Source organism: Artemia sp. Qi Xiang Cuo, chromosome 17, assembly GCF_049724085.1.
Source record: "Artemia sp. Qi Xiang Cuo chromosome 17, ASM4972408v1, whole genome shotgun sequence".
Lineage (NCBI taxonomy): Eukaryota > Metazoa > Arthropoda > Branchiopoda > Anostraca > Artemiidae > Artemia > Artemia sp. Qi Xiang Cuo.
In genome coordinates this window covers 58,665,326-58,678,219 of record NC_142810.1, presented here as the reverse complement: position 1 = coordinate 58,678,219, position 12,894 = coordinate 58,665,326, and the positions used below count along the sequence as shown (strand labels likewise).

At 35.8% G+C, this 12,894-nt stretch overlaps 1 protein-coding gene across 1 annotated transcript in view; it reads left to right on the top strand.

Annotated features, from left to right (window-relative positions):
- LOC148942411 (uncharacterized) overlaps nucleotides 1-12,894 on the top strand; it is a 62,800-nt gene that overhangs the window by 37,170 nt on the left and 12,736 nt on the right. The window contains exon 2 of the mRNA XM_089102963.1: nucleotides 7,560-8,564. Within this exon, the coding sequence (XP_088959089.1) occupies nucleotides 7,560-8,564 (1,005 nt within the window). The remainder of the gene's footprint in view (nucleotides 1-7,559; nucleotides 8,565-12,894) is intronic.

Here is a 12,894-nt window from a genome sequence, read left to right as displayed (position 1 = left end):
AAAACTCTTTCATTCTCAATTGCCTTGGAAATATAAATTAACCTCTGTTCTGTTAAATAGTTGAACGTGAAACCACACTATTTTCGACTCGACACTTTTTTGTTGACAATTTGACACGGTTCATGTATATTGTTGTATTTTCTTGTGGGTTATGGTGGCAAAGGGTCATCCATTCTTTGCGGGGGAATGGCAAATCAAAGGGTCTTACTTTAATCTCTTATACCGTCCCCTTTCTTAGAAAATCAAATTTATTCTTGATGATACAATCGACAAGAACAACCCTAAAATATAATCTACCCGCAAACTTAATGGTGGGAGAAAGTTTTGTAAAAAAAAATACTTATTGTATTCAAATCATCGTAGAAGGGATCAGAAAAATTAAACATAAATGTCAAAAACAAACTTTTAGGGCTTGACATTGTTCTGCACGTCTTCAGCAAATATCCAAGAATCAAACTCAGAGTTAAACCCAAGCCAGCGAACCAACAACTGTTTCTCACCTCCCTGCATTCAAGTTTCTAATACATTTTCAATTTGATAAAAGAAACTGTCTCTAAAATTTCACAGTTTATTGTCGTAAGATCATCCCTCCCCCCCCCCAAAAAAAAAAATTCTCATCATCTTTGCTATATCGTTATCTATAGGTCACGGGTTTAGTTTCTTGGACTTTTGCCACTTTAAAAAAGCCCAGTGAATTATAAGTAATTCCCCTTGTCAAAAATATTGTTCGTGTACTTGACTCGAACCCCATCACCCGCAGAGAATTTAGTTTTTATTCCACTTTCATTGCAATATTGTTTGTGAAAAATGTTAAGTGTATTGTCATTGCTGCCACGATGAACTTCAAGAGGACTAAGGATTGATAGGGAGTGATAGAGACGTTGATTGTAAACTCGCATGATTTTATCCCTAACATGAACAAAACCAGAGGTGTTTTTAAGTGTACAGTATCGGAATTATATATCTATGATGTTTATACAAGCATCACTTTCGTAAGAACTATACACGCCTTTAGAGCATAACTTAGAACGCCTCCCCAGGGCCCTGGGGGGTTATATCGACACCGGAGTTTTTCTTATCTCACCTTTGAACTATTTTTAACAAAATTTCTATCTCAAAATAAACAGGAGGGGTTTAGAAAAATAAGGTGGGGGGGCTAGTTGCCCTCGAATCTCTTTTGACTATTAAAAAGTGATCTAGAACTTTCAATTTCGAATCAAATGAGCCATCTCTGAAGTTTGTACGAGCTTCCCTCTCATAAGAACCATATATGTCCCAGGGCATAAGTTAAGTTTTTGTTATATGACTTTTGAACAACAGAAGTTTAATACCGCTCTCTAGGGCTATAATGAAAGAAAGGTTCAGGTGGTTAGGTCACGTTGTGCGGATGAAGGATGACAGATTGCCGAAGATTGTTCTTTTCGGCCAACTATCTAGGGCTAAACGGAAACCAGGTCGTCCCCGTCTGGGGTGCGAGGAAGTCATGAAGAAAGATTTAAAGGAAATGGGAACTTCGTGGGCGGGTGTAAAAAGAGAGGCTTTGAATAGATTGGGGTGGAGGAGGAGCGTGCGTAGCTGTGTTGGCCTCAGGCGGCTTGGCGCTGCGGTGAGTTGTTATTATTAGTAGTAGTTTTGAACAACACTTAACTTAATAGCTATCTTAAATTTTTATCGAATGCCTTTTGGGAAAAAGGGGCGAAAGCAGGGGGGGTTGTTCCCCTCCAATCTCTTTTGACTCTCAATTTCCAATTAAATGAGCCCTCTCTGAAATATTTACGAGCATACCTTTCAAAACAACCACACATTCCCCCAGGGCAAAACTTATAACGCCTGCCCTCAGGTCATGAGGGGCTGTGTCGACCCCGAAGTTTTCGTTATATAGTCTTTGAACTATTTTTAAAAAATGACTACAACAAAGTTCTTATCGGATGGGTTTGAAGAAAAAAGGCATGGAGGGGGGAGGCTTGGTGCCCTCCAATCTCTTTTGACTCTTAATATTTTAACTGCAACTTTAAATTTCCAATCAAAATGAGCCCTCTTTGAAGTTTATACGAGAATCCATTCCATAAGAGCCATATATGCCCCAGGGCATAACTTACACCTCCTGCCCCTGGGCCCTGGAGGTTTGTTTTTGGAAAAAGGCCAGGAGGGGTTTCTCGCTACCCTCTGATACCTTTTAATGCTTAAAAAGTGAACAACAACTTTCAGTTTCCAATCAAATGAGCCCTCTCTGAAGTTTATACGAGTATTCCTTCCGCAAGAACCATATAAGTTTAAAGGGCATAACTTATATTCCTTGCCCTGAAGACTATGAGGGGATTGTCCTTCTCAAAGATATATTTTCAAGAACTTTCAACTACATTGAAAAAAATGGTTGTCTCAAAATTTTGATTGGATTTGTTTGGGGAAATGGTGGGCATGAAAGGGATGCTAGTTGCCCTTCAATCACTTTCGACTATTAAAAAGTTCATTAGCCATTAAAATTTCCAATCGAATGAGCCGTCTGTGAATTTTCTACGACAACGCTTTCTATAAGAACCTTATATGCCCCCAGGCCATAACTTACAACCCTTGCCCTGAGGGCTGTGGGGGGTTGTCATCCTCAAAGACCTAATTTCCAGAGTTTTCAACTATGTTTAACAAAATTGTATGTTCAACTGTTTTTAAATAACAAAATTTTAAAATTTTGATTTGATGTGTTTGGGGAAAATGTGGGTGTGAGAGGGGAGGGGGGTAGTTTCCCCCCAATCACTTTTGAATATTAAAAAGGGAACTAGCCTGGTTGAATTTCCAATCGAATGAGCCGTTTTTGAAGTTTCTACGACAAAGCTTTCTATAAAAACCTTATATGCCCCCAGGGCGTAACTTACAACCCTTGCCCTGAGGGCAGGGGGGGGGGGGCGTGTCCTCCTAAAAACATACTTTCTATCTGGAAATCAACTACGTAGAACAAAATTGCTATCTCAAAATTTTGATTGGATGTGTTTGGGGAAATGGTGGGTGTGGAAGGGTTGTTACTTGGCTTCCAATCACTTTTAACTCTTAAGAAGGGCACTAGAACTCTCAATTTTCAATCGAATCAGCCCCTTCTGAAGTTTTTATGGCGACCCCTTTCATATGAAGTGCCTCTGGTAAAAAAAATAAATGATAAAACATTGCGGCCGTATGGCCTTTAATATAGGCACGCTATAGCGTTGCCTCTGATATGGTGAAGAATGGATTTCTTGGAGTTTAAATGTACAATTAGTTTGTTTGGATTGAATCCAATGCATATCCTTTCTGACCAAATCTCCATTGTACATGCTTGATGAATACCAAGTCACAGGCATTTTGATGCAGGGGAAGGCAAAATCCTTTATTGAGTCGTGTCATTTAATGAGGTTTTCACCGTCTACTGGAAAAAAACAGGGGTTCAGTTTTCTATCTATTTTTGCAATGTCAGCCGGGAAGTCTGCGGCCAAAGGGTCATTTAACCATTTGTAATAGCTATAGGGCAGGAAATAACGGGTAAAAGGGAGATGTTTAGAGAGAAATAATACACAGGAGAAAACTATTTGAAAGAAAAAACAAAAGGAAAAACGAATGGATGAAACTCACATCTTGTTAATTGTATTTCTTTAAATGTTGTGTTTAATTTTACTTAATTCAATTTTGTCCCTGTTAATTAAAGCTTCTGGACGCTGAGTTGCGACATTCAAAAATTTATTATATAAAGTTAGTTATTATGTTTTTGTTCCGCTACTTTGTTTAAATACTATGGGGGGTAGGCGTTTTCCCCTCTCCCCGGAAAATGTATCCCGTGAAAAAAAACGGAAAATACCTCCACAGCCATTAATTTGGTTATACTTTAGTGGAGGCCCCCTAGCAACGTCACGCCCAGGGCAGTCTGTTGGGTACTAAGTACAAGGTGCCAAGTTTGCAATTTTTGATACCGTGTATCTTTATAGTGACTGGTGTCTGAAAAAATATCCTCTGACCCCCATCCTTCTGTGCCCCTATTAAACTCTCCCCGATCCCCAGCTTTTCTTGCCCCCTTCCCCCTCCCATTTTTCAAATAGATTACTTATTAAAGACGAAGTGGTCAGACCAAAAATCATACAAATCTTGTTACTTTGGAAAAAAGGTTGAATCTAAATAACTTCTCTAAACTAGTTTAAAAGGTTTTCAGTGCAGAAGCGAATCATCAGCAGAAGAATGATTGATCATAACATAAAACAGGACTCTACAGCCTTAGATTATTGTATGAGTCTTTGGCTTCATAGTCCCAAAGCAATTATCTGAACTATGAAACAAGCACTAATGGAGACAACATTTGCAATGTATTTTTGCATTGCTATGAAATTGAGAGATTAAATTTCTTTGAAGCACATAAAACAATTCAAGCTTTTATAATGGTAGTGATGCATGAGCTAAATTTCCAGAAAAGTTAGTGCTCAAAGGTAATGCCAGCCAAAAACTAGTAGTTTATGACCCTATGCATCCATGCAATATGTTTGGGTCAATAAACTGGTGCTTGACTCAATTTTTAGTTGTGTAACAGATTTATTTTACCTTGAGAGAAGGTCATAAGATTTAATATTCGTGAGTCTAATAATTTAAGATTTCCCTAATATATGCATGAATATTAGTATTAATATTGACAAAGATGCCATATAGAATAGAATATGATTGATTGGCTAAAATAGCACAAAAGCTAGCATAAGCACGTCAGAATTACCGTAACAAAACAAATGTTATGGGATAAACATAAAACAAAAAATTGAATCAATAATAAAACAGATGTCAGGGGATAAACATAAAATAAAAGTTATATCAATTATTAAAATGGGAAACAAAATAGGGGACAAAAGAGTTTTTGTACCTCATGGTCAACATTTGGGGATACAGGTCCAATTGCGTAATTGGAGCTCTAAGAGCATTGAGTCTTGCATTAGGAAGGGTTGGGGGATTTTCTTTAAAGTAAGGGAAAAAACGTCGATGATAGTCAGAACTAAGGCACTTGAGACCAAAGTTCATGGTAAGGATGTTACGTCATGATTCCAATGTAATAAGTTCAAGTCTAGCCAAACCTTCATCGTATGTAGTATAGGCCGTCCCCAGAATAATTTTTATTGCTCTTTTTGAATACTTTCAATTTTAGAACATTGGTCTTGGGTCAACCCAGGGTGCCAGACAGGACCAGCATATTCCAGACAGGGCCTTATATAAGACATTAAATTACTTTAAGGTTTTGGATTGATATGGAAAAACGTTTGAGAAGAGAGAAAGATTTAAGGAGAAAACAACCTGACTTAAATAAATGGGAAATGTGGGAGTTCCATTTAAGGTCATTGTCCAACTGCACACCAAGCAGTTTAACAGTATTAAAATTTGGTACGCAAAGGTAATTATTGATAGGGGGTATATTTTTAAAAAAAATAAAATAACATGAAACTGCTTTTGGGTATGCTTAAGTTGAGTTTAACATTGTCAAGATCATTCTTTAAATTGTCATGAAAGTGAAAGGTTAAATTTCTATGAAGCGCCAAAACAATTCAAGCGTTGTAATGGTAGTTATGCAAGAGCAACACTTTCAGAGAAAGAGCAACACTTTCAAAGATACTAGAAGCCTAAGACTAATAGTTTATGACAAGGGTTCTTGCTTATGGCTATGGTAATTTATCAATCGATAAATTATGTTGCCATCTTTTTGGCCTTATCATTTGAACGAAAGCTAATCAAAAAACAGGTGTTCTGCCGCAGTAAAGTCCTGTGTCATATTTTATATGGCTATCAAAACTTCTACCTATTTAAAAAAAAAGTAGTAGACAATAAAATTGCAAGTAAAATAAAAGAGCATTGACAGATAATATCTCTAACGAATGTTGAGATGAATAGGGAAAACAAAGCACCTGTGAAGGTTAATAGTGCTGTTGATGGAGTACTAACAGATATAGCCATTGAACACAGTAATGGCAATGACTAAATTCGCAATGAACCCGATGAAAGAAACGCAAAAAAAATATGAATACCCCAAATAAAATAATATTGTGGTTACAAGGTAAAAGAAGAAAATAACTGACATGTCAAGAGGAAAACATGATGAATTATTTTATGGGAAGGATTCTAAATACCGAAAATTGCTTAATGATAATAATTATATATAATATTGCAAATGACATTTTTCTATTAATAATGTCCTGTTGCACTATTTTGTTATGATTTTTCCATTTTTACGACATTTTATTGTTTTTAGTTTTTGAGATAACAGAAAAGGTTTTTTTTTCACAAAAAAATAACGCCTTTTTGTTATCGACATTCATGTAAGTTTTTTTTTACAATGACAGTTGACATTAAGGAAACAGACCTAAATGTAGCAGAATTATTTTTAAAAGTCAGTGCAACATGAACAGTATTCATTCAAAGGTCAGAGGTAGATGAATGTGATTTTGCTAGGTCAGAAATGTGCGATCCGATTTTTCTAAATTCAGAAACGTGCAAACTAGATTTCTTTCGAAGAGTTAGAAAGGTAAAAACAGATTTCTAGTTCAAAATTTAACAAGGAAGGGAGGGAGAGGGAAGGAAGGGAGAGGGTAATAATTGCTTAAAACAAAATATTATAGTGGTTTATCTCTCTATATTTTCATTTTTAAATTGAATGAATGGCAAGGTAGTGGGGGGTGTAAGAAATTATCAACGATCTATTTAGTATAACTTTTAAATATGGATTGTCATAAACCTCAAATAAATTGATAGTACTGGATTGTTGCTACAGTATCTTTTTATTTTTCCACCAACGAGATCAAAGGTAAAAAAGAAAGAAGTTAAGAACAGGTATGAGGAAAGCTTACTTTTGTGTAGTTTAATAGCAAATCTCATTTTTGTGTTTTACTTACATTCCAAGTAAACTAATGATCATTGCATATTTTCAACAGATCTCCAGAATACTTTCTTTAAGATAAAAAAATAAATTTTAACTATAATTTAGTTAAAAAAAATTTATATGTTTAAAAGATTAAACATGTTAAAAGGTTAAACATTTCAGAGAAGTTCAACTTGAGAATCAGGGATATAAGAATCTGCGGCAGCAGGTTGTGTCTCTGCAGGTTACAGACAGCCGCTTAAGACTTTTGAGAATTGAATATTAAGTATTTTTACCGAATATCCAATATTATCTCTCAGGGTATTTTTGTATGTTACAAGATAGTAAAATACTTACGTCGAGGAAGAAAAAAAGTCGGGGGGGGGGGGGGGGGTATCGGTCTTACGCATAGAGCCAAAGGAGAACTGATAGCTTCTTGAAGATCAAACAATTTTTTCCCATGAAGTTTTGGAGTCCATTTTATGCTTTTATTCAATGATTTCAGCTACAAATGAAAAAAAGCTGAAGTAATAGTTTATACAATATAGTTCTCACATAAGAGTGCTAAAGATTACTTTTGTCATATAATTACTTTTATCACATATGAGTGCTAGCCTTTTATCATATAATTTTGATATCCCAATCGAAATACTAATTTTCATAATACACTTAAAGCTTATTTTGAATTGTTATTTCAACCATTGAATTTTTATTTTAGGCAAAATCAAGTGAAGACGTAACAGCTTGTATTGATCAATTTAAAAGTCAGCCTACCAACCTCTATATCTCATCTCCTTTCTTGACGGAACTGAAAACTAATTCTCTGGGTCAACCTGGCTTCAACCGTGTCAACATCACTGCAGAAAACTTGCATACAATACATCCACAGGTTATTGACTGTAACTCTTCAAATATTTTTGCCAATTTTTTGCCAATTCTGCACATAAAAAGCAATAAACTTGTTGCACTCAATGAAGACCAGTTCAAAGGGTGTGAATTTAGGGAAGTTTCATTAGACGGAGGAGTAATGGAGCGTATAACTTTGGAATACAGTCTACCCCAAACTCACCGACTAAGGTTCATATATATAAGAAATATGCCGAATCTTAAGACTATAAATCCCGTCAAGGCCAACACAACGTCAGAGTTCGTCATTGAAAATACAGGAATTGAACAAATTCCTCCATATATGGTTGCATCAGTTTGGTTGGGTTCATCGTATATTACTTTTAGAAACAATTCACGTTTAAAAGTTGTGCCAAGTCATTTTTTGTCAAGTGGAAGTGAAAACATATTTGCATATTTTGAAGCAGTGCCACTTGAAGAATTTGAACCATTTTTTGTAGATGATACATATGAGGTAGTTAAAATAGATTTGGGTGGACACAAAATAAGACGTATTAATAAAACTGTTTTTGAGCCGATTTTTGAAAATTGGAATAAAAGATTGATTGATAAGACTGGTTATAGCTACTATATCAATTGGACCCGCTGGGACGCACCAGACCTCATTTGTGACTGTTCAATTAACTGGCTTGCAACTGATGAGGCTCTAAGAAAATTCATTGGAGGAGCTGTGTGTGAAGGAATCGGACCACTTGACAAGATGACAGCAGAACATTTTTTTCACTGCTTTGATTGTCCTACCCCTGATGGACTTTTTTCAGATCCAAATGAGTGCAGATACTTTTACCAATGCTCTGCTGGTCTTCCATATTTAAAGGTAAGTAATAATTTAAACATACACAAGTTAAACATACACCCTAAAACAGCCATATCCTTAATTAGTATAAAGCCATCCTTGCTAGTGACCTTTAAAAGTGAGATTTAAAAAGGTGTAGGGTACATGTGCAGCTTTTTATTTCTACTAATTTAAAAAAGATTCCACGAATCAAGTTTTTCAAAGAAAAGTAAAGAGCTCCATTAAGCCAAGAATGAGCAGAAATAAAGTCAAATAATCTTCCAAACGTAAAACTACCACAAATCACTATCAATAAATAAATAAAACTCTGAACGAACAGAGATCGCAATAAATAGCCAACTCAAACTCAAAGAAAGCAAAAATTAACATCAGTAGGGCTGATAACCCTTAAGCCTTCTCAAGCCATGAACATACTTTGCGCTTTACTGAAAAAAAAGACCGTGGATTGTCTGTTTAATTGACATATACTGACATTTATTCCTTAAAGTTTTGATAAAAAAAATTCTACTTATGTTAATTTCTGCTCGTTTTTTATTGTAAACTTCTGTTTGTTTTGGGTTTCATATGTTTATTGATAATGATTTGTGGTAGTTTTACCGTTAGAAGATTACTTGACTTTATTTTTTCTCATTTTTGGCTTAATGGAGCTCTTTACTTTTCTTTGAAAAACTTGTTTTATGGAAAAAGTTTTGTAATTAATTTCTGTTCGTTTTTTATTGACATAGTTTTTTTCGTGGAAAAAATAATATTTTAAATCTTTTTAGTTTTTTGTTTATAAAAATCCATAATATGGGTTGCTATTTGTATGTTGGAGAAATTTTTTCATCAATTTTTAATCCTGACACAAACATTATCTTTTAATTTAATTTTATAGCTTCTGAAGTTGACTTGAAAATTAAAAATTAATATCATTGCCAAAATATTATATCTATGCTCTTTGGCATCCTGGATATACTTACACACTTTTTATTTATTTAAATTATAACAACAGAAGTAGTATTAGTAGTATCCCCAAAAGTTTCAATTTAATATTCGTTCTCGATATATTGCTGAAGTGCCTTATTGACAACCATAAACACAATTCCTTGTGATTTATTTTAAAACAGCATTTATTTTTAAAGCATAATGGGACGATCGCATAATTGTGGGGTGTTGCATGCCTAATATCTCTAAAGTCATAGTTACTGGACCGTTCTACTATGCTGAGCAAAACGGTTGTCTCAAAATTTTGACTGGATGTGTTTGGAAAATGAATGGGTTTGAGAGAAGGGCTGCTTGCCCTCCAATCTCTTTTTACTCTTAAAAAGGACACTGTAGTGGTAGTGTTAAAAGTATACATATAGTACCTTCTGGGTAGTTCAAAGTCCCCCAAAACTTACCCTTAAAGGTCTAAACCAATAACATACGTTATTCTTCAGATATTGCTTTGCTACCGTTTTGAAAGTCCACGTGTTCATAGTTTGTTTCGATTTAGGTCAACATCTGCCTAAATATTCCTTAAAAGCTTCAAATTAATACCCTTAGCTTGCGCATTAGTAATAGTTGTAGGTTGTAGCAGCATTAATAGCAGTATGCATATAGCACCTTTGGTTTCTTCAACATCCCCTTCAAAATACAAAGAAAGTTTCAGCTTAATACATACCATCAACCGTTCCTGAAGAATTTCTGATGCATCCGCTAGACAACCTGTGTGAGCATAGTGTGCTTCAAATTACTTCCATACCGTTACTATATATTCCAAAATTTTCACCTTAATATCCTCAGTTTTAATAGTAGTAATAGAAGCAGTAAAATTAATTCTAGTAGCTTAAGCCTTAGTAGCAGTAGCAGTAATAGAAGTAGTAATAATAGTAACAGTACCAGTAGTAATAGTAGAGGCAGTAGCATTGGGATGCAAACTTTTTCTTTTGGTTAGTTCAACATCCCTCACAACAAGCCCTGTTAGTTTCAACTTCGCACACCAAACTGTTCCTACAACATTTCCTACAACAGTTCCTACAAAAACTGTTACACCCTTCTGACAACCTGCATGAAAAGGGCGTGTTCTGATTCAGTTCATCTTATCATTCAAAATTTCTTCAAAATTTCACCTTTAATACCAGTAGGCATAGTTGTAATAGTAATCACAGTAGTAATATTGATATTACTAGTAATAGTACTACTAATAATAGTGGTAGTACTAGTAGCAGCAGTAGTATTAACTTATTGCATTTTGGTCAGTAGAACATCCCTCTCATCAAGTCCAGGAAGATTCAGCTTAATGCAATTAGCTATTACTATGACATTACTGTTGTGTCGTTTTGCTAACTTATATATTCATGGTACTTCTTGAAATTTCCATCTCAATGCTCTTAGCCCTACAAATAGTTGCAATAGATGCGGTAATAGCAGTGGTAGTAAATGTAACTTTGACAGTAGTTTTAGTTGTAGTGATCAAATATTGCCTTTTGGTGAGGTAATCTTCCCCTTTAAGTATTCTATGAAAGTTTCAACTTAATACCCAAATCAATTCTTGAGATACGCTTAGTGCATGCACATAGCGTCTCTTGATTTAGTTCAAATTTCCCCTAAATACTGTAAATGCTGTCGTGTGGTAGTAGTAGTGGTGGTAGTTGTAGTAGTATTGATGGCATGCAAATATTGCCATTTTGATAATCTCTGTTATTATTTCCTGAAGTTACCCAATTAATATACTCAGTTGTTCCTTTGTTGCACCCAATTGACAATTCATATACACATAACGTGTTTTGATTTAGTTCAAAACTCCCCTCAACACTCTCTGAAAGTTTCACCTTTATACCCTTCGTCTTCTTGGAAAGTAAAGCCCCAACATGCTTACCTTTTCAATAACATATACTTGGTGTAAACAATGAACAAATGGCCTAACTTACAGCCCTTGTCCTGAGGACTCTGGGGGGTTGATATCCCAAAATATATAATTCTTGGACGTTTCAACAAGGCCGAACCTGGTAGTTTTCTTAAATTTTCGATAAGATATGTTTTGGGGAATGATAGGTTTGGGGAAAGGGTCTGATTGCCTTCCATTCACTTTGATTCTTGAAAAGGACACTCAAACTTCCAACTTTCAATCAATTGGGCTCCGTTCGATCCAAATTTTATATGACTACCCGTTCCGTAAGAACTTTATATGCCCCGGGCATAACTTAAAACCCTTGCTAATGGGATCTGGGGAATTTTGTCCACCCTACAGACAAAATTCGGGGCATATGCCCTCGGGGCATACGTGCATTTTGGACTTTTGGTAACAAAATGGCTATCTCATAATTTCAATTGAATGCGTTTTTGGGGAAAAAGGATGTCTGGGAGGGAGGCTAGTTGCTCTTCATCATTTTTGAATCGTAAAAAGGAACTATAACTATACATTTCAAATCAAATGAGCCTCTTCTAAAGTTCACATGGCCAACCCTTCCATAAAAACATTATATGCCCCTGGATAACTTACAACCCATACCCCTAGACTCTAGGGGATTCTCTCCACCTGAAAGGCCTTATTATGTGACCTTTGGACTATTTTTGAACAAATGACAATCTAAAATTTTTCATCGGATGCATTTGTGGAAAATACGAAGTAAGATGGGGGGGGGGGTAGAGGGTGCCGCCGATCACTTTGACTCTTAAAAAGAGAACTAGAAAATCTTATCTCCAATCCAATGAGCCCCCTCTAGAGTTTATACGAGCACCCGTTTCATAAGAACTTTGTATGCCCTCGGGGCATAAATTGCACCCTTGTGCTGTTGGCTGTAGGTAGGGGGTGTCATCCTTAAAGACATGATTTCCATACCTTTCAACTACGCTGAACAAAATGGCTTTCTCAAAATTTTGATTAGATGCGTTTTGGGAATTGATGGGCGTGGAGGGGGGGCTTGTTACTCTACAATCACTTTTGACTATTAAAAAGGACCTTTCAATTTCCATCAAATGAGCCTTTTTTGAAGTTTTTACGACAACAAATGGGTATCTCAAAATTTATATTATATATATTTCAGGAGGTGTTTGGGGGGGGGGGGGGGTATCGACCCTTCGATTACTTTGAATATTAAAATATCTACTAGAAATTCTGAATACCAACTCAATGAGCCCCCTCCAAAATCTATGCATACCCCCGGGGCATAAATTACAACGTTTTCCCTGAGAGTTGTGGGGGAGGAGTCTCATCCTCAAAGACATAATATTCAGATATTTCAACTACGCTGAACAAAGTGGCTACCTCAATATTTTGATTGGATGTGTTTGGGATAATGGGAGGCGTGGGAGGGGGATTAGTTGCCCTCTAATAACTTTCGACTATTAAAAGAGGCACTAGCCCCTTCAATTTTCGATCAGCTGAGCC